The sequence below is a fragment of the Ranitomeya variabilis genome, chromosome 4, assembly GCF_051348905.1.
Source record: "Ranitomeya variabilis isolate aRanVar5 chromosome 4, aRanVar5.hap1, whole genome shotgun sequence".
Taxonomy (NCBI): domain Eukaryota; kingdom Metazoa; phylum Chordata; class Amphibia; order Anura; family Dendrobatidae; genus Ranitomeya; species Ranitomeya variabilis.
Window position 1 is genome coordinate 25,621,461 of NC_135235.1, and position 21,120 is coordinate 25,642,580.

A 21,120-nucleotide genomic window follows, 5' to 3' on the forward strand; every position below is an offset into this window, starting at 1 on the left:
TGCGCAGGGAACAATGACGGAGCAAAGCCTTCGAATGGGCTAGTGCGCATGCGCCATCCTGCGGCAGACGGACAGTCACCTGTCGGCCATGATTGATTAGGGCAAAAAAAGGGTTTCACCGCCTAGAAATTGGCAAATCTAAAATAACTATTGCCAGAGATAAGAGTTTATGTGAGGTAGCAGAACTGAAAGCCTCATCTATCAAATCTAAAAGAAATTAAAACATGTTGCCCATAGCAACCAATCAACCATTGGCTTACTTTTTGAAAGAACAGAATAGGAAATGAAAGACGAGTTGTGATTGGTTGCTATGAGTTTTTTTTTTCTTTTACAGCTATATAAATCATCTAAATTTATGCAGGTGCAGTAATAACAAAAAAGTAAATGTATCAGGATTGTCGCATAAAACTCCCATCTTCAATAAAAGATGCGTAAAAGTCGGATTATAATCAGATGTATTTCCTATATATGGCGCATATTAGGGGCGCTCACGTGCCACAGAAACAGATGCACGCCAGCTGCGATGTGGAGATTCACACCATAGTTTACGACAATTACTGGAGTAAATGAAGGCGGATCAGTCAGGATGAGGCCTACTATGCCCAGAAGACAAAACAGACAATGATAAATCCCCTCCATCACCGGTAAAAAACAGTGGGCCCCAATAAGACGGTGTTCACACTGAGGTGTCTGAGGAGTTTCTTGGAGCCGGACTTCTCCAAAATCCTCCTCCCAAGCTGCTTCAAAATCTCCTGCAAGACCCCCCATATCTATGTCTTTGCCACTTTGCTGGCTGTTCATATGAGGAGTTTATTGAGCTTTTTTTTTATTCCTGAAGAGGTTTTGAAAAATGCCTGATGAAGAAACATAAAGTGAGTGTGACTTCTGTGAGGAGGATCCTGGTGGTATCTGCTCCAAATTAGGAACTTTCCAATCCAAAGGCTGCAAAGAATGACGCAGGCCCAAAAAAATCCTTCCAAAACGTCTCAGGAAGAGAAAAAATCCTCCAAAAACTCCTCAGGAAGAGAAAAAGACCCTCCAAAAACTCCTCAGGAAGAGAAAAAATCCTCCAAAAACTCCTCAGGAAGAGAAAAAAATCCTCCAAAAACTCCTCAGGAAGAGAAAAAGACCCTCCAAAAACTCTTCAGGAAGAGAAAAAATCCTCCAAAAACTCCTCAGGAAGAGAAAAAAATCCTCCAAAAACTCCTCAGGAAGAGAAAAAATCCTCCAAAAACTCCTCAGGAAGAGAAAAAATCCTCCAAAAACTCCTCAGGAAGAGAAAAAATCCTCCAAAAAATCCTCAGGAAGAGAAAAAATCCTCCAAAAACTCCTCAGGAAGAGAAAAAAATCCTCCAAAAAATCCTCAGGAAGAGAAAAAATCCTCCAAAAACTCCTCAGGAAGAGAAAAAATCCTCCAAAAACTCCTCAGGAAGAGAAAAAATACTCCAAAAACTCTGCAAAATGGTGTACAGGCTGTGAGGAGGGGACTCGGGAGGGCATCCTGCGGCAGATGCTGGCTGTGTCACAATGTGTTTTCACAATCACTTTTTGATATTGCAGCATTTCTGCACCCATTAGCTAAGTTAGGTTTCTTTGTTTTTGTTACTAGCGGTTTTTTTTTCTTGTTTATAACGCTGTGGTTTTGTCTTTCTTTTTGACATGTCATGTTTTAAATAAAGCTGCTTTGTTTTTGATGCTTCCTGGTATTTGTCTTTGACAAAACTTTATTGAAATATGTGATGGTGTGATATGTTATGTGGGTATCATTTTGTGTATATTTATATTTTACTGATTATCATGGTGTTCTCTTGTAGGATGAGTTATTTGCCAGTTGATGAATTGCTGTTATTTGCCATCTGATATCAGCCCCCACATTCTTGTACTGTTATCTCTGCATAGGGTCAGTGAATAAACCTGTTTGCTAATATGCTAATGACATATTGAACTAGCTTGTTGAAACAATGATCCCCTGTAATGAATTAATCCACCAGGCACCTTTGTCAGGTGTGGGAGGCCTGAAAACCACCCCAACCTGCCTGACTACTCCTGGACATAAGGAGAGGACAGGAGCTGGGGGGAATTCAGATCCTGGGGGGAATTCAGATCCTGGGGGGAATTCAGATCCTGTGTGGAACCATGATGTGAACACAGCACGTCAGAGAGAAGGGGAAGCATATGGACCATTTTTTATCCTCTGCTGGATTGTTGGACTTTTATCCTGTTACGGGACTGCATTCCTGTTCTGGACTATTGTATCCTTTGTGTGGTGGATCGTATATGGACCTTTCATGTTTTTGCCTAAATAAAGGTTCTGGAATTGTTCACTATTCTCTTACTCTGTTGATTGTTTGATACCGGAGTAGGACCCTGTGACAATATAGTCTTGTGCAGATTACATGCGTTTTACACCTGCGGATATTCCACATGTAAAATAATTCTTTTAGAAAAATCTGCGCGTATTACTCAGCGTGTCTGCAAGAGAAATTGACATGTTGCAGGTTTGAAACCTGCACCGCAGGTCAGTTCGCGCTGAGGAAAAATCATCAGCACAGTGAGCAAAAGATTTCTATAAATCCCACTTTGCTGGAACTGCAAGGAGCTGCAGGTTTTTTTTTGTGGCATTAAAAACTCATTGCGGGAACTTAACGAGACGCGGGCAACCTGTGAATGTGATTGCAGCCACTGTTTTTATTGATAACATTTTGAGGTACATAAGTTTTGATCACTTTTTATTGTGGAGCTGTGGCAACCACAAAAACAACAATGGTGGCATTCCAAAATGTTTTTTTGTTTACAGAGTTTACCGCATGGGTCAAATAAAATTAGATTTTGATACGTAGGAGATAGAAAACTGCATCATGGGGCAATCTGATTGCTTGCACTTTATTATGCAATATTGCAGTATTGTAATATATATGTATAATGTATGGAGAAAAATATCACGGCCTCCTATGAAGGCCCCACTGCCATGGCAATTCATGGGCAACCTGCAAATGCACCATAGGGGGATGGATGGGGGCATCGAGCAGCTTGTGTACAAGACTGCTCGCCAGCATTTAAAGGAGTTGTCTCTTTTCAGAAAATCTCGGACGCTAGGTGCAGTTTACTATAATCACGACCCAAAAAAATAAAAAGCTACCATCTTTATTCACCCTTCCTAGATCCAGAGCTGGGTCTCCGCTACCACTCTTGGGGTCTGGTATTATTTGCATCGGCAGAGCGGCAGCCAATCATTGAACTCAGCAGCTCTGCCCCAGTGGACAGAGCACCCCGCATAGAGCCGCTGAGGCCACTGATTGGCTGCAGTTCTGTCGACATATCGTTAGTGCTGCAGACAATCCCCGACAGCGGGATCGGCGGCAGAGACTCAGCGCTGGACTTGTGGAGATTGAATAAAACCCGGTTAGCTTTTTTAAATTAAAAAGTAAAACAATTGTGCCGGAACCCAAGATTTTAGGGTGCGTGTCCACGGGCCGGATTGTCGGCGCTTTGGACGGAGCGCAAACGATGGGTTTGGTTCGGTAGATTGCACCTGATCTGTATGTAAATTCCTCGGCTTTTCCATTAATTCTCATATGAAAAGGTGGAAAGATGCTAACTAGGAGCCAGAACAGTGTGTGTATGGGGGGGGGGATCCGCCTCGTGTCACCGCTACCCTGGTACATCGCTGAGCCTCCGCGCTGTCAGCACTTTTCATTCTATAGATTTTTTTTTTTAATCCTTTCTCTGACATCAAGAAGAGATCTTGAAAAGGGCAAAAATCCCAGGAAAGGCGACTATTGATTCACATAAATTATATTCGCTGCAATCAGAGGAACTTTCCATGATGTTTACAACCTATGATCAGGAATAAAGAAGCCATCAGCTGGGCAGGGGAATTGCCCCCCTGGGTTCAGTCTGTCGCCCACCATTGCCCATAGTAGTAAACTAAGCACAGCTGTTTAATTAATCGCAATCATGTGACACGGATTCACGTGAGCAGACTACTTTCTTTGCACGTGTCTGCATTATAGCCGCCATTTTGTTGACTATTGCCTTAAATACTTTTAATTTTAGTCTCTGCCAAAATGGCCGCCATCTCCTGAGAGGAAGTAAGCGCGCTCTACTTTATGTGAGACGATGGACTTCGACCAATCATTATTCAAAGCTGTTACCATGACATCTAAATTAGCCAATCATTTGGCCAAGTGAACCGATGGAGATGAGGGGCGGGATGTTTTCCCTTCCAGCCAATCAGCGATGGCAATGCTTTGTGATTGGCTGAGGCGCTTAGTTTGAATGTTGCGGTTAGAAGCTGTTGGCTCAGTAGGTGCTGGAGACCGGGAGTGCGGACAGACTCGGTGCGGAGCGGGGACGTGTGAGTGTGAGTATGGTGCCCGGGGCGCGGGTTACTGGGGAGGCGCTGCCTGAACGCAGGGGCTTTAGGGGGATTGTAACCCTATCAGGACCGGGCTGGTTTTTCCCCTTCCAGGATCCATAACTTCTTTATGAGTGGACCTGGTGTTGGGGGTTGGGCTGGAGGGTAAAGTCTCCTCTAATCTTTTCCTGATTCTCGCTGTATGGGGTCAGTGGCTTCATCCATCGGGTCACTGTACACTGCTGGAACTTATAGAGAGGCTGCTGGAGCCATAAGCTTCAGGCCAAGATGGCGGCAGTGGGGGAAGGGAGAGCCTGGCGTAATCACCGCCGTGCACAGGACCGGCACCTGCCCTCTGCAGTGGGCTCCGCTCCGCACACTCGCACCTTGGTGGTGGCGCAAATGATTTATTATGCTTTGCTTATATGGCGTCATCATATTCCGCAGCGCTTTACAGACTATTATCACTGTCCCCATTGGGGCTCACAGTCTACATCCCCCATCAGGATGTCTTAGGAGTATGTGAGGAAACTGGAGTAAACAGGCACACAAACATGGGGAGAACATACACACGCCTTGCAGATATGGTCCTCGGTGGGATTTGATTGGGTATGGTGGGGGGGGGGAACGACGGGTCGGAGGGACCTGGGGGGGGGGGAACGACGGACCGGGGGGGGGGGGGAGGAAACGACGGGTCGGAGGGACCTGGGAGGGGGTGAAACGACGGGTCGGAGGGACCTGGGAGGGGCGGAAGCGATGGGTCGGAGGGACCTGGGAGGGGCAGGTTGGAGGGGTGCGGAGAAACGGTGGGTTGGAGCGGGCTGTTGGGGTAGGGGGTCACGGCAGGTTGGAGGGGCCTGGGGAACTGTTGGGGTAGGGGGGCTATAGGGGGTAGAAGGAGTTGGGGTGGGGGGGGTATAGTGGGTTGAAGGAGTTGAGGTAGGGGGGTACAGTGGGTTGGAGGGGCCGCTCAAGAGGTCTGGCGGGTTTGGAGGGGCTGGGAGCTACACAGACATTATGGGGACAGAGGTAAAGAGGTGCTGCAGAGACTGGTTTATAGATGACATGTATTTCTGTATTGCTACCGTGTTATTGTGGGAGTTGTAGTAATGATCTCGCCCCCCCCTCAGGTCAGTGATTCTGGTTTGTGGCTTTTCCACGATGGGGGCAGCAGATTCCAGAGAGCAGCAGGTGACTCCATCTCGTCCTCTACGAAACCTCCACCTGTTGCGTGTGATTGACCCCCGCTCCCCTACGGCCGGGATCCCCAGGACTCCTATTGAGGTGAGTGCTTGTGATGCTGATTTCTGTTGTCTCTCACCCGGAGATGTCTGACCTCGTCCTTCTGACCTCGTCCTTCTGACCTCGTCCTTCTGACCTCGTCCTTCTGACCTCGTCCTTCTGACCCTGCAGGTTGTGGAGTCTCCGCAGAGTTCTCACCATGTAGTGGCAGCAGAGGAGGAAACAGCGGAGCCCTCCAGCACAAATGACCCCCGCTCCCCCTCACAGGGCATTGCACGCACCCCACTGCGCCCCTCTTTACATGGTGAGTACATGGTTGCTGTGCCAGACTCCCCAGCTCATGGCACCCACCTATACCGATGCAATGCAGCACACTCAGGGCTAGGAAACAATCAAGCAGAGACGTTTTAGGAAGTAACGGATGATTTATCAGGGCACGTCACATCCCTGTGTGGGGAGACGGTCCTTGGTCACCGTCAGCTGTTACCCAGCTTGGCGCCTTAGACCAGATATGTCATTCAGGGCTCTAGGAAAGTGGGGCTGTGACAGCAGCCATATTGCATGATAATTAGGCCATGGCGCGGCGGAGGACGACTTGAGGACTTCTATTTTCAGTGATCTCTATAGGTTAAGCTGCCATTAACCCTCTAATTGTCTTTTCTTTTCCAGCTTCCTTGAACCTTCTGGCTAAGCAGCTCAGCGAGGTGTTTGTCTCCGAGGATTCTGGGATTGAGGCCAGTCCGGAAGCCAATAAAGCAGCTCCGGCTGAGTCCCCAGACGACCAACCAGCGAGTGACGCGCTCCCTCCACCCGCAGAGGAAGAAGAGAAGGAGCCTGCGGAGGAACCTGTGACGTCTCCAGAGCCGCCTCCGGCCACCGTGCAGCAGCAGAAACCAAGGAGCAAATCTCCACGTGCCACAGGTGACGCCGTGGAGCAAAGCCTTAGTTATAGCCTCGAACTGATGTCGTGGCTTCCTGTAGAGTTTCTGCTGCTCTCATGTCACTGCGTCTTCTCCTCTTATAGGTACGAAGAATGTTCGCCAGCGACCCAGGAAAGCATTAGCCTCCCCTGCCCATGGCCGGTCGCCACTGAAAGTCCTGCAGGAAGACTGCTCACCCAGCATGGCCGCACAAAACCGACAGGTAAGGCAGTGATTGCACATAGTACCAAAAAATACAAAACCGCTGAAATCCAGCACTGATGGGGTCTGCACGAACCGGACACTTAATGTTATGTCTGTGGCGCTCTGAGCCCCGTGATGGTGCGACGTGACATGAGGACCACAAGGCTGATGTCGGAGCCAGGGGTCGTCCTCCATCCTAAGAGCATGTGCCTAGCAGGCTTCACCTAAAGTGATGGCCACAGAATCAAACCTCTGGGTGTCGTGGAGCTCGTAGCCATCGCTTATCACCTAGCTTGATCCTGGGAAGCCCTCCTTAAAGGGAATCTGTCACCCCAAAATTCGAGTATAAATTAAGGCCACTGGCATCAGGGGCTATCTACAGCATTCTGGAATGCATTCTGTAATGCTGTAGATAAGCCCCCCGATGTATCCTGCAAGATAAGAAAAACAGGTTATATTATACTCACCCAGGGGCGGTCCTGGTTCGTTTCGGGTCCAATGGGTGTCACGGTCCGGGGCCTCCCATCTTCATGCGATGACGTCCTCTTCTTTTCTTCCTGCTGCGGCTCCTGTGCAGGCGTACTGATTTGCTGGGCCTCTCTGACCTCTCCCTGCGCCTGCGCACTGCAGTACTCTGCTCTGCCCTCATCAGGACAGATAAAGTACGCCTGCGCAGGAGCCGCAGCGTGAAGACCAGAAGAGGACGTCATTGTATGAAGATGGGAGGCCCCGGACCGCGACACCCATCGGACCCGAACCGGGACCGCCCCTGGGTAGGTATAATCTAACCTCTTTTTCTTATCTTGCAGGATACATCGGGGGCTTATCTACAGCATTACAGAATGCTGTAGAGAAGCCCCTGATGCCGGTGGCCTTAACTTATACTCAAATTTTGGGGTGCAGAATCCCTCTAAAGGGGCATTCACAAGTATTCTCCATCCATGGGGTTGGAGGTCTGACCACTGGGACCTGAAATAACCCTGAGAGTTAAACTCTGCAATGGTAAGGCTAGATGGAGTAGTTAAATCTCCAGTGCTATAGAGAGCGATGCTACATTTAGGTGGTGCCCCGCTCTCGGGATCCGGGGGGGACCACAGCAGTCGGCCCCTCGGTGATCAGGAAGTTATTACCTATTCTATGGATGGGGATAATGTTGAATCTTGGGGAAATCTCATTTAACTCCATGCTCTGTGTGTACTGAATGAAACCGCTATCCCGTGCCCTAGGCCGGAAATCCCAGCATGACCCGATAGCCATTTCCTTTTAGGTTGTTTTTTTTTTCGCTGTGTACATAAGAGGGACAACAATTGAAGGTGGGGGCGCAGCAAGCAAAAATGATATAATCAGGAGAGGCCGCGTTAATGCTGCTAGTAATTCGGGATGGGGGGTTATTGGATGTGACTTCATAGAGCCTCGTGCTCACTGTGCATTTGTCATGCAGTTTTTCCATATAGGCTTTTGTGAGGTGCCCGAAAAGAATCCCAGTGGTTTTTGCATGACAGACACATTCCAAAACTTGCCGGCACCTGCAGAAACTTAGCTGGGAGGAGGGGAACAGTGACTTTTGTGCATAGACACATGAGCTAAATGTTTGGGGTCTGGTTTGGTCGCGTGGACCCCTGCAGTCGGCTCTATGTAAAGTCACATTGAACCAACATTTTTCTAGAGAGTTTGGGTCTCAGTTTCTGAAGTTCAGTATTTGGATGATCTGACGTTGGTTCGTCTTTCCTGTTTGCAGGTGAAAATCCTCCCCTTCCAGCCTGAGCAGCCATCGTCTCTCAGGACCACGAAGATCTCGCACACCAGCTGGGAAATGTCTCATAATAAGGAGAACACGCACTACACGCAGAGCGAAAGCTGAGCCCCAATTATCGAACATGGCTGTATATATGTGTACTCGGCATGCCGTGCCCCCCGCACCTCTACTACCGCTGCTGCCGCTATACTCGCACACTACTATTGTAAATATTTCTGATTGTCTGATGTTGTATGTAGGACCAAATAAATGTAAATTTTTAATATTAGCGATGTCTGAATAATGGGTCTGATTAAGAGCAATTGTTAAGGAGAAGGCAATCTGTGTTCTGCATTGAACACCGTTATAGGGAGCACAGATCCCTACAGAAGACAAACCGGAGGTATTAAAGCGTTTATTACCCCTGAATGGAGCGGAGGTGCACCCTTGTGGCCTGATCTCTGGGTTTTAAAGGGAATCTGTCACCCCCTGGATGCTTTTAAGCTGATAATATGGGCATACAGGTAATAAAATGGTTAAATTAGTCTTACCTGTATGCCCTATAGCTGTGGAGAAATAGGGTCTTGTGTTAATTTCTTCCAGGCTCCGGGGCGTGCGGTGCCTGGAACAGATCCCTGCCTCCTGACTTCATTATAATAAGCCCCCTCTTACCATGCACGTAACCCTGACCTGTGACGTGCTTTCGTGGTTCCGTAATCCTGCACTAGCGCTGTTCTAGGTACTTATTCTTCCCTTCTATGGGCAGTGTCTCCATCCTGCTGCTGCTGCGCCGGCGAGTCTCTTGCACAGTAGCATTTGTGGGGGTGGTATTATAATAAAGTCAGGAGTCAGGTTTTTGCCAGACACTGCACGCCCTGGAGCCTGGAAGAAATAATAAGCATAAAATCCTTTAAAACTATTTCTCAACAATTAGACCGCAGCTATGGGGCATACAGGTAAGACAATATTAGCAATTCTATGACCTGTATGCCCATAGTAATAGCTTAAATATCCCAGGGGATGACAGATTCCCTTTAAAGCCCCAACCTCTGGAGGTCCCAGCAGAAGGATAGAAAAAAATGTATTGTTAGAAGTACGAAGACACTCTAATAATGGTGCCGAGTATATCGGCCACTATAATACTGCTCCCAATGCACAGGAATATAACTACTATAATACTGCTCCCTATGTACAAGAATATAACTACTATAATACTGCCCCTATGTACAAGAATATAACTACAACAATACTGCTCCTATGTACAAGAATATAACTACTATAATACTGCTCCTATGTACAAGAATATAACTACTATAATACTGCCCCTATGTACAAGAATATAATTACTATAATACTGCCCCTATGTACAAGAATATAACTACTATAATACTGCCCCTATGTACAAGAATATAACTACTATAATACTGCCGCTATGTACAAGAATATAACTACTATAATACTGCCCCTATATACAAGAATATAACTACTATAATACTGCTCCTATGTACAAGAATATAACTACTATAATACTGCTCCTATGTACAAGAATATAACTACTATAATACTGCTCCTATGTACAAGAATATAACTACTATATTACTGCTCCTATGTACAAGAATATAACTACTATAATACTGCTCCTATGTACAAGAATATAACTACTATAATACTGCTCCTATGTACAAGAATATAACTACTATAATACTGCCGCTATGTACAAGAATATAACTACTATAATACTGCCCCTATATACAAGAATATAACTACTATAATACTGCTCCTATGTACAAGAATATAACTACTATAATACTGCCCCTATGTACAAGAATATAACTACTATAATACTGCTCCTATGTACAAGAATATAACTACTATAATACTGCTCCTATGTACAAGAATATAACTACTATAATACTGCTCCTATGTACAAGAATATAACTACTATAATACTGCTCCTATGTACAAGAATATAACTACTATAATACTGTCCCTATGTACAGGAATATAACTACTATAATACTGCTCCTAGGTACAAGAATATAACTACTATAATACTGCTCCTATGTACAAGAATATAACTACTATAATACTGCCCCTATCTGCAGAATATAACTGCTATAATACGTTATCCACACACACATGTTGTATGCCGTGCTGATATATATGGAGAGATCTAGGAAGACTGAGTCCAAAGTAGCTGCAAACCTGAGATTTAATAAAATCAGTAACATTTCCGAAAGATGCCAAAAATCTTCGGCTTCTATGACCTAAAATAGATTTTATTTTCCTCTTTCTATAAAACACAAACCTGTTTGAAAAAAAAAAAAAAAGTGACAGAAAAGGGGGGGGGAGAGGCTTCAGCATAATAAATTAAGTAGATATGCACACAGATGTCAACGTTGTATGCAGCAGGAGTGGAGGACAAAAGTGGGGAGGTGCGGGAGTTTGATCAGAAAGGATTGATTTGGGGGGGTAACAGCTGCTGTATTGGGGGTGAAATAGGGTCTGGATCCAATTAGCAGCAGACATATGGGTGCAGTGTGTACAGCAGCCACCAGGTGGCAGTGTTTGCATTTTGCTTGTAAATGGGGCTCCTGCAGCTAGTGTCACACAGCAAATCCAAGGAGGTGCCTGGTCTGGAGGGGGGATGCTGGTGCAGCCCTGCACTGGAGGGGGGATGCTGGTGCAGCCCTGCACTGGAGGGGGGATGCTGGTGCAGCCCTGCACTGGAGGGGGGATGCTGGTGCTGCCCTGCACTGGAGGGGGGGATGCTGGTGCAGCCTTGCACTGGAGGGGGGATGCTGGTGCAGCCCTGCACTGGAGGGGGGATGCTGGTGCAGCCCTGCACTGGAGGGGGGATGCTGGTGCAGCCCTGCACTGGAGGGGGGATGCTGGTGCAGCCCTGCACTGGAGGGGGGATGCTGGTGCAGCCCTGCACTGGTGGGGTGAGACGCTAATTAGGGTATAATCTGGGGCATGGATAAATGGACTGTGAGGAGCAGGGGAGGTGAGTTTAGGTGCCCCTGTCTCCGCTGCATGAAGTATCTTGCAAAAAATTCAGTTCCAGATTTTCAGGAAACTATCCCACGATCCTGTGGCGGCCGCCATCCCATCCGAGGTGACGCCGAGGCAGCTGACGCGGTTATCGTGCCCTGACAGCACACCTGTAAAATTAGAGGAGAAAAAGTATAATATAGAGGTAAGAAGTTATGGAGCAGTGTCTTGGTTACATCTGGGAAAGCTGGGCGATGAGCAATATGGCAGCCGGGTGACTGAGCGTTCATTTGTCATGCAGCTGTTAGGGCTCAGTCAGATGTCTGATTTTTTTTTTTTTTCCGCATGCGACGAAATCGGACCAATAATTCTGATCAGAGTTTGCTATGTGTGTCATCCAATTTAGAAATCAAGAGCAAAAATAAATTCTCCATTTGACAGTCCGTGAAAATCGGACTGCACTTGAATGTCATCTGAGTGCAATACAATTTTTTTTTTTTTCAGAGACCCCATTGACTTGCATTGCTGATTTTGATCTGAGCTTTTGACCAAAATGGGACATGTCTCCGATATTTTATATCCCATGTGAGTGGTCCCATAGAATATGAAGGGTACGAGTGCTATCCGCAAAATTCAGACTGGGGGTCTGTTCAAATGGAATAGTTTATCTTGGATTTTTTTTTTTTCATGGCTGAAAAATCTAAAAAATGAATGAATTTAAAAAAAACACTTTTTTTTTCTTTTGCATGAACTTGCTGTTTTTATGCGTTTTTGTTTTTTTCTCCATGGTTTTCAATATAGGATGTATCTATGTGGTGTGGGCTATGGTGCGCTGATCATGTATAAACGTGACAGGCCTATATACACTGGGGAAAAAAATTATTTAGTCAACTGTGTAAGTTCTCCCACTTAAAAAGATGAGTGGCCTGTAATTGACATCATAGGTAGACCACAACTACGAGAGTCACAATGAGAAAACAAATCCAGAAAATCACCGTGTCTGATGTGGAAGATTTATTTTGCAAATTATGGTGGAAAATACCGTATATAATCGAGTATAAGCCAACCCGAGTATAAGCCGACCCCCCTAATTTTGCAACGAAAAACTGGGAAAACTTATTGACTCGAGTATAAGCCTAGGGTTGAAAATGCAGCAGCTACCGGTAAATGTCAAAAATAAAAATAGATACCAATAAAAGTAAAATTAATTGAGACATCAGTAGGTTAAGTGTTCTTGAATATCCATATTGAATCAGGAGCCCCATATAATGCTCCATACAGTTCATTATGGCCCCATAGATGCCCCATATAATGCTCCATGCAATTATTTATGGCCCCATAGATGCTCCATATAATGCTCCATGCAGTTATGGCCCCATAGATGCTCCATATAATGCTCCATGCAGTTCATTATGGCCCCATAGATGCTCCATATAATGCTCCATGCAATTATGGCCCTCATAGATGCCCCATATAATGCTCCATGCAATTATTTATGGCCCCATAGATGCCCCATATAATGCTCCATGCAGTTATGGCCCCATAGATGCTCCATATAATGCTCCATGCAGTTATGGCCCCATAGATGCCCCATATAATGCTCCATGCAGTTATGGCCCCATAGATGCTCCATGTAATGCTCCATGCAGTTATGGCCCCCATAGATGCTCCATATAATGCTCCATATAATGCTCCATGCAGTTATGGCCCCATAGATGCTCCATATAATGCTCCATGCAGTTATGGCCCCATAGATGCTCCATATAGCATTGTGCCACATGTAATATAAAGCTGCTGCACTAAAATAAAAAAAAATCACATACCTCTCGTCGCTGCTCCTCAGCGTCCCGTCTCTCCGCACTGACTGTTCAGGCAGACGGCGGCGCGCACACTAATACGTCATCGCGCCCTCTGACCTGCACAGTCACTGCAAGAGGACGGGAAGACGGAGCTTCAGTGGAACGAGGGAAGGTAAATATACTCACCTACTCCCGGCGCTCCTGACGCGGTACCTGCATGTCCCACGGTGTACGGCGCGGCAGCTTCTTCCTGTAGTGAGCGGTCACATGGTACTGCTCATTACAGTAATGAATATGCGGCTCCACCCATATGGGCGTGGAGTCCATATTCATAACTTTAATGAGCGGTACCACGTGACCGCTGAAGAGGGGAAGAACTTGAAGCTGCCGCGCCGAACACTGTGGGACATGCGGGGACCGCGTCAGGAGCACCGGGAGTAGGTGAGTATTTAACAGGCGTTGCTCCCCCTCACCCGCTGACACCCCCCCCCCCGGCTGACCATGACTCGATTATAAGCCGAGAGGGGCACTTTCAGCCAATTTTTTTGGGCTGAAAATCTCGGCTTATACTCGAGTATATATGGTAAGTATTTGGTCATTACCAAAAGTTAATCTCAATATTTTGTTATATATCCTTTGTTGCCAATGACAGCAGTGAAATGTTTTCTGTAAGTCTTCACAAGGTTGCCACACACTGTTGTTGGTATGTTGGCCCATTCCTCCATGCAGATCTCCTCTAGAGCAGTGATGTTTTGGGCCTGTCCCTGGGAAACACGGACTTTCATCTCCCTCCAAAGGTTTTCTATGGGGTTGAGATCTGGAGACTGGCTAGGCCACTCCAGGACCTTCATATGCTTCTTAGGCTAGGTTTACATTTGTGGTTGAGTCCGCAGCGTATCGTCCGCAAATGCATGGAAAAACGCATGATAACGCTGCGTTTTTTACCCGCATCAGCTTACGCATGACTGAAAAAAATGCTGCGTCTGCATGCGTTTTTTATGCGCATGCGTTCGATATTTCCAGGAGGGCGTGTCTAAATCAGTTCCTGGACATGCGCAGTCCGAAGTACGCAAGCGCATCGAACGCATGCATACACAAAGACATGTGTTCCCATAGACAGTAATGCATTTTTTTAACGCACTCATCCGCATGCGCATGCTTGCGCATATTTGACAGAAATTTGCCGCCTCAAAAATTGCAACATAGTGCATTAGCCGCGCCCAGCCGCACATCGCGAAAAGACGGCACCTGCGTCCACAATGTTAAAGATATAAAATCAAGACGCATGCGGATGTATGCGTCAGAAACACTGCGGACACAACCGCAAATGTGAAACCAGCCATACAAAGCCACTCCTTTGTTGCCCTGGTGGTGTGCTTGGATTCATTATCATTCTGAAAGACCCATCCACGTTTCATCTTCAATGCCCTTGCTGATGGAAGGAGGTTTGCACTCAAAATCTCACGATACATGTCCTTTCATGTACATGGATCAGTCGTCCTGGTCTCTTTGCAGAGAAACAGCCCCAAAGCATGATGTTGCCACCCCCATGCTTCACAGTAGGTATGGTGTTCATTGGATGCAACTCAACATTGTCTCCTCCAAATACAAGGAGTTTTGTTTCTACCAAACAGTTCTACTTAGGTTTCATCAGACCATATGACATTCTCCCAATACTCTTCTGGATAATCCATATGCTCTCTAGCAAACATCAGACGGGCACGGACATGTACTGGCATAAGCAGGGGGACACGTCTGGCACTGCAGGATCTGAGTCCCTGGCGGCGTAGTGTGTTACTGATGGTAGCCTTTGTTACGGTGGTCCCAGCTCTATGCAGGTCATTCTCTAGTTCCCCCCCCCCCCCGTGTGGTTCTGGGATTTTTGCTCACCATTCCCACCGGGTGAGATCTTGCATGGAGCGCCAGATTGAGGGAGATTATCAGTGGTCTTGTATGTCTTCCATTTTCTTATTATTGCTCCCACAGTTGATTTCATCACACCAAGCTGCTTGCCTATTGCAGATTCTGTCTTCCCAGCCTGGTGCAGGCTACTATTTTGTTTCTGGTGTCCTTCGACAGCTCTTTGGTCTTCACCATAGTGGCGTTTGGAGTGTGACTGTTTGAGGGTGTGCACAGGTGTCTTTTATACTGATAACAAGTTCAAACAGGCGCCATTACTACAGGTAATGAGTGGAGGACAGAGGAGCCTCTTAAAGAAGAAGTTATAGGTCTGTGAGAGCCAGAAATCTTGCATGTTTTTACATGACCAAATACTTATTTTCCACCATATTTTGCAAAATAAATCTTGCCAAATCAGACAAGGTGATTTTCTGTATTATTCTCTCATTTTGACTCTCATAGTTGTGGTCTATCCATGATGTTAACAGGCATGTTTTTAAGTGGGAGAACTTGCACAATTGGTCGCTGACTAAATACTTTTTTTCCCCACTGTATATACGGTACATAGGGGTGTGTGTGTGTGTATATATATATATGTATGTATGTATATACACAGTACAGAGCAAAAGCTTGTCACCGGAAATGGTCTTCCAACAGTCTTGAAGGAGTTCCCAGAGATGCTTAGCACTTGTTGGCCCTTTTGCCTTCACTCTGCGGTCCAGCTCATCCCAAACCATCTCAATTGGGTTCAGGTCTGGTGACTGTGGAGGCCAGGTCATCTGGCGTAGCACCCCATCACTCTTCTTCATGGTCAAATAGCCCTTACACAACCTGGAGCCGTGTTTGGGGTCATTGTCCTGTTGAAAAATAAATGATGGTCCAACTAAACGCAAACCGGATGGAATGGCATGCCGCTGCAAGATGCTGTGGTAGCCATGCTGGTTCAGTATGCCTTCAATTTTTAATAAATCCCCAACAGTGTCACCAGCAAAGCACCCCCACACCATCACACCTCCTCCTCCATGCTTCACGGTGGGGACCAGGCATGTAGAGTTCATCCGTTCACCTTTCCTGCGTCACACAAAGACACGGTGGTTGGAACCAAAGATCTCAAATCTGGACTCATCAGACCAAAGCACAGATTTCCACTGGTCTAATGTCCATTCCTTGTGTTCTTTAGCCCAAACAAGTCTCTTCTGCTTGTTGCCTGTCCTTAGCAGTGGTTTCCTAGCAGCTATTTTACCATGAAGGCCTGAGGCACAAAGTCTCCTCTTAACAGTTGTTGTAGAGATGTGTCTGCTGCTAGAACCCTGTGTGGCATTGACCTGGTCTCTAATCTAGGCTGCTGTTAACCTGCGATTTCTGAGGCTGGTGACTCGGATAAACTTATCCTCAGAAGCAGAGGTGACTCTTGGTCTTCCTTTCCTGGGGCGATCCTCATGTGAGCCAGTTTCTTTGTAGCGCTTGATGGTTTTTGCAACTGCACTTGGGGACACTTTCAAAGTTTCCCCAATTTTTCGGACTGACTGACCTTCATTTCTTAAAGTAATGATGGCCACTCGTTTTTCTTTACTTAGCTGCTTTTTTCTTGCCATAATACAAATTCTATCTATTCAGTAGGACTATCAGCTGTGTATCCACCAGACTTCTGCACAACACAACTGATGGTCCCAACCCCATTTATAAGGCAAGAAATCCCACTTATTAAACCTGACAGGGCACACCTGTGAAGTGAAGACCATTCCCAGTGACTACCTCTTGAAGCTCATCAAGAGAATGCCAAGAGTGTGCAAAGCAGTCATCAAAGCAAAAGGTGGCTACTTTGAAGAACCTAGAATATAAGACATATTTTCAGTTGTTTCACACTTTTTTGTTAAGTATATAATTCCACATGTGTTAATTCATGGTTTTGATGCCTTCAGTGTGAATTTACAATTTTCATAGTTATGAAAATACAGAAAAATCTTTAAATGAGAAGGTGTGTCCACACTTTTGCTCTGTACTGTATACACTATAGGACATTTTCTATGTGAAGAACATTGCAAATAGATTTGAAGACTTTTTTTACTTTGGATTTTGGTGCAGAATCCACGTCAAAAAAACATGCAAAAAAAAAAGTGAATATATATTTTTTTTTTCTTTTTTGGGTTTCCCTTTCTAGGTGTTTCTTTATTTGCCCTGAAGTGTTTTGGTTAACGTTTTTCCACTGTTGTTTTCTCAGATGGGTTCAGCAGATTTTCACTTCTATTCTTGGGTAAACTAAGTGCCTGTTCACACCACATTTGGGTAAACTTCTTGACTATTGTGGAATCCATCTGACACTGGATTCGGGCGAGCTGCCGGTCAGATCCATTCCCTATAATTAGACTTTGCAATGCATCTGGCGTCCATTACGGTGGTGTCCGGCCTTTTTGGCGGACACAAAAGTGTAGTATCTCCCCTCTGTCAATCCCTTCACTGGCTCACCATTGCCCAGAGACTCCAGTGCAAACCCCTAACCATGACATACAAAGCCATCCACAACCTGTCTCCCCCATACATCTGTGACCTCTTCTCCCGGTACTTTCCTGCACGCAACCTCCGATCCTCACAAGATCTCCTTCTCTACTCCCCTCTTATCTCCTCTTCCCACAATCGCATACAAGATTTCTCTCGCGTATCACCCCTACTCTGGAACCCTCTACCACAACACATCAGACTCTTACCTACCATCGAAACCTTCAAAAAGAGCCTGAAGACCCACCTCTTCCGACAAGCCTACAACCTGCAGTATCCACCGATCAACCAAACCGCTGCATGACCAGCTCTACCCTCACCTACTGTATCCTCACCCATCCCTTGTAGATTGTGAGCCCTCGCGGGCAGGGTCCTCTCTCCTCCTGTACCATTGTGACTTGTATTGTTCAAGATTATTGTACCTGTTGTTATTATGTATACCCCTCCTCACATGTAAAGCGCCATGGAATAAATGGCACTATAATAATAAATAATAATAATAAAAGTATCTCATTCTATAAAAAGTTGGCTCTGCTGGAATGGAGGACAGACACCGTAAAGAGTGTAATTATAGTGAATGGATCCATCAGGAGCGCGTCCAAATCACGAACGTGTGAACCAAACGTGAGGTGAACAGGCCCTGCCCGGCATCAGGGTCTCCATTGGCAGCCATATTGGTTCACAGAAACAAGTTACAGTGAGGTCTGAAATGTCGCCGCCGATGATCTGGTGGATTCCCATGGATGCCTGGGAGGGGGACATTAACTAATTCCTGTCAGATGAGGTGTTTAATTGTTGCTAAGAAACAACTTCAATAAGAGCAATGGCTATCGCATGTATAATGTTATTTCCGGCAGCATTTACATATTACAACCAAGTCCCCAGTATGGATAGTTATAACAGTAACATGGCTAGAGTTCCCCCACATTCCCACTGGTCAGTTATCACTGCGATCACCAGCGTATAAAGAGCCATAATGGAAGGCTGAATGACAACATGGAGCTGCCATCTCCAACAAAGCCTCATCCATGAGCGTTAACGAAAATGAAACATTAATTATAAGAAGAGAAACCAGTTTATGATGTAATAGGAGACATCGGTCTTCCTTACTGATGGCAATGGAGGTCAAATACACAAAAGGCCTTGTATCAAAGGTGTCTGACAGAAAATGTTGCCAGTGGCAACCGACCACCCTTCATCTATTATTTGGGCACTAAAGGTGGCAGCACCCGCACAAAGAAGTCGGGTGATCGCTGAACAATCATCAATTGAGTATTCAGCCATGACAGTTGTTCAAAATGCCAGCCTCTTGTAAAGCCTGACCTGTGGCTTATGACTGGACTTTTTAGGAGTACCAAGATGGCGGCAATGTGTGCTTTGAGCCCGCTGCTGACTGCCATGACTGCCCATGGGCATCCCGCAATCGCATTTTATGCACGATCAGCAGGTATCCTATTGTAATTAACTGCAAGGATCAAGTAAATACTTCAGAAATTGGAGTATCCCTTTAAGCAGATTATGGGCAAACTATATTGGTCACCCAAAAGATATTTTGACTGGCAAATAAGGTGTCCTGTTAATACGAGGGGGCTCATTCAACTCAATCAATGGCATCAAAAAAGATCAGCCGCTGAAGTATTTTCCTGGCGCAGCTTATCTCAGCAAAAACTCCGATTTTTGGTTATTTTTTTATCCTGACGAGATGTTAGTTGATGTGATGATCCATTTGTATTAAATATCCCTTGAGCATTCCAAAATACTAAGTTCAGGATCTTAATCTCCCGGAATCCCTGATCTGGTGCATTTTAGTGTGTACATGTGCATTCTGGACCATCAGTAGTTCTGGACTATTAGGAACACAGGAAATGATAGAATGGGACTCACCAACTCTTTCACACTTTAGACAGTCCCATATGTTACAGTTGAAGTCATCGTATCCAGCCAGGAGGAGACGGCCACTGCGGGAGAACGCCACCGAGGTGATGCCGCAGATGATGCTGTCTTGAGAGTAGACGCTGATCTCCTGGTCAGCACGCAGATCAAACAAGCGACACGTGGCGTCATCAGAACCCGTGCATATGGCCTGGCCACTGGGGAAGAACTGTGCATGCGAGGGGGTTAAGACACCTTTTTTTTTTGCTTGCACCTTTTTACATGACTCTCGATTCTGCTGCCCATTCCCATACTCACACAGATGGCATTGATGTCTGACTCGTGCCCAATAAATGTCTGTCTGCATTCGCCCTGTCGAACGTCCCACAGTTTGGCGCTTGCATCACAAGCCCCAGAAATGAAAAGGTTAAAGTCGGGAGACACAGCCAGGCTCATACAGTCTCCAGTGTGGCCAACAAACACCGTCTTCTGCTGCCCAGTCTCTATGTCCCACAAAGCACTGAGGGAAAATAAGGAGAGGAACATATACAGCGTGGATGACTTTTTGTGGCACTGGGGTTGTAAATGTACAAAATCCCTTATATAAAATTACTGCAGCTGTCTCAGCTGTGGGGGCACTGGGATTAGTTGGTCCCCATTACTGTTCCCTCTTTTGAGTCACTTGTGTCCTTTTTTATTGGGGACCCATTTACCGTCAGATTTATAGTGGCATTGGGTCTATGAATGTACAAAATCCCCAATATTAAAGTATTGCAGCTGTCTCTGCTGTGGGGGCCCTGAGGCTAGTTGGACACCCATTACTGTTCCCTTTTTTGAGACACTGGTTCCATTTCATTATTTGGAAAACCATTGCAGGCTGATTTATGAAGGCATTAGGGTTGTCAATGTATCTTTCTTTAGAGTCACTGGGGTTGTTAATGTTATGGAGGCACTGTGACAGTTAAGGACATTAAAGGTTTAATTTTTATATTAGCACTGGGGCTGTGAATGTGAAAAATCCCTAATATAAAAACACTGCAGCTGTCTCTGCTTTGGGGCCACTGTGGCTAGTTGGACTCCCATCACTGTTCCCATTTTTAGTCAATTGTGTTCTTTCTTTATTGGAGACCCCAATACAGGCATATTTATGTTTTCATTGAGTCTATGAATGTACAAAATCCCTATTATAAAAGCAATCCAGCTGTCTCTGCTGTAGGGGGCACAGGGCAAGTTGAGCCCCCATCACTGTTTCCTTTTTTGAGTCAATTGTGTTCTTTCTTTATTGAGAACCACATTACAGATTTATGGTTGTACTGTGTTTGTGAATATATGAAATCCCTAATTTAAAAGCTCTGCAACTGTCTCTGCTATGGGGGGCACTAAGGATATATGAACCCCCCATTACTGATTTTTTTTCTGTCCTTTTTTTGGGGGACTGCATTACAGCCAGATTTATCGGTTCACTGGAGTTATTAATGTACTTATCTCTGTAATAAGAGTTACTGCAGTTGTTATTGCTATGGAGCTACTGTAACTGTTTCTGATATAAGGGCATTGGGGCCTTCATTGTTTTGGTGCCACTGGGGCTGTCTTCATGTAATT

At 45.8% G+C, this 21,120-nt stretch overlaps 2 protein-coding genes across 4 annotated transcripts in view; one reads left to right on the plus strand and one right to left on the minus strand.

Annotated features, from left to right (window-relative positions):
• Positions 1-4,225: 4,225 nt before the first annotated feature.
• On the plus strand, positions 4,226-8,747 carry CDCA3 (cell division cycle associated 3). 2 transcript variants are annotated; one of them, XM_077258189.1, is made up of 6 exons: positions 4,226-4,363; positions 5,488-5,641; positions 5,771-5,903; positions 6,269-6,520; positions 6,624-6,742; positions 8,462-8,747. In XM_077258189.1, the coding sequence occupies exons 2-6, from the start codon at positions 5,519-5,521 to the stop codon at positions 8,582-8,584; spliced, it is 750 nt and encodes a 249-aa protein (XP_077114304.1). In that variant the 5' UTR covers positions 4,226-4,363; positions 5,488-5,518; the 3' UTR covers positions 8,585-8,747. The 2 variants fall into 2 exon arrangements, with proteins under 2 accessions (XP_077114304.1, XP_077114305.1); XM_077258190.1 differs by having other exon boundaries at positions 4,241-4,357.
• A 1,909-nt stretch (positions 8,748-10,656) lies between these two features.
• GNB3 (G protein subunit beta 3) overlaps positions 10,657-21,120 on the minus strand; it is a 34,559-nt gene continuing 24,095 nt past the window's right edge. The window contains exons 8-11 of one of the 2 annotated variants that reach the window (XR_013214419.1): positions 19,837-20,038; positions 19,531-19,747; positions 11,247-11,622; positions 10,657-11,124 (exon numbers count right to left, since the gene is read on the minus strand). Coding sequence is in view for 1 of the 2 variants with exons in the window: in XM_077258191.1 (XP_077114306.1) it covers positions 11,516-11,622; positions 19,531-19,747; positions 19,837-20,038 (526 nt within the window). In the remaining variant the exon portion in view is untranslated. Of the gene's footprint in view, positions 11,125-11,246; positions 11,623-19,530; positions 19,748-19,836; positions 20,039-21,120 lie in introns of those variants that run through there. The other variant, XM_077258191.1, reaches the window with a different exon arrangement.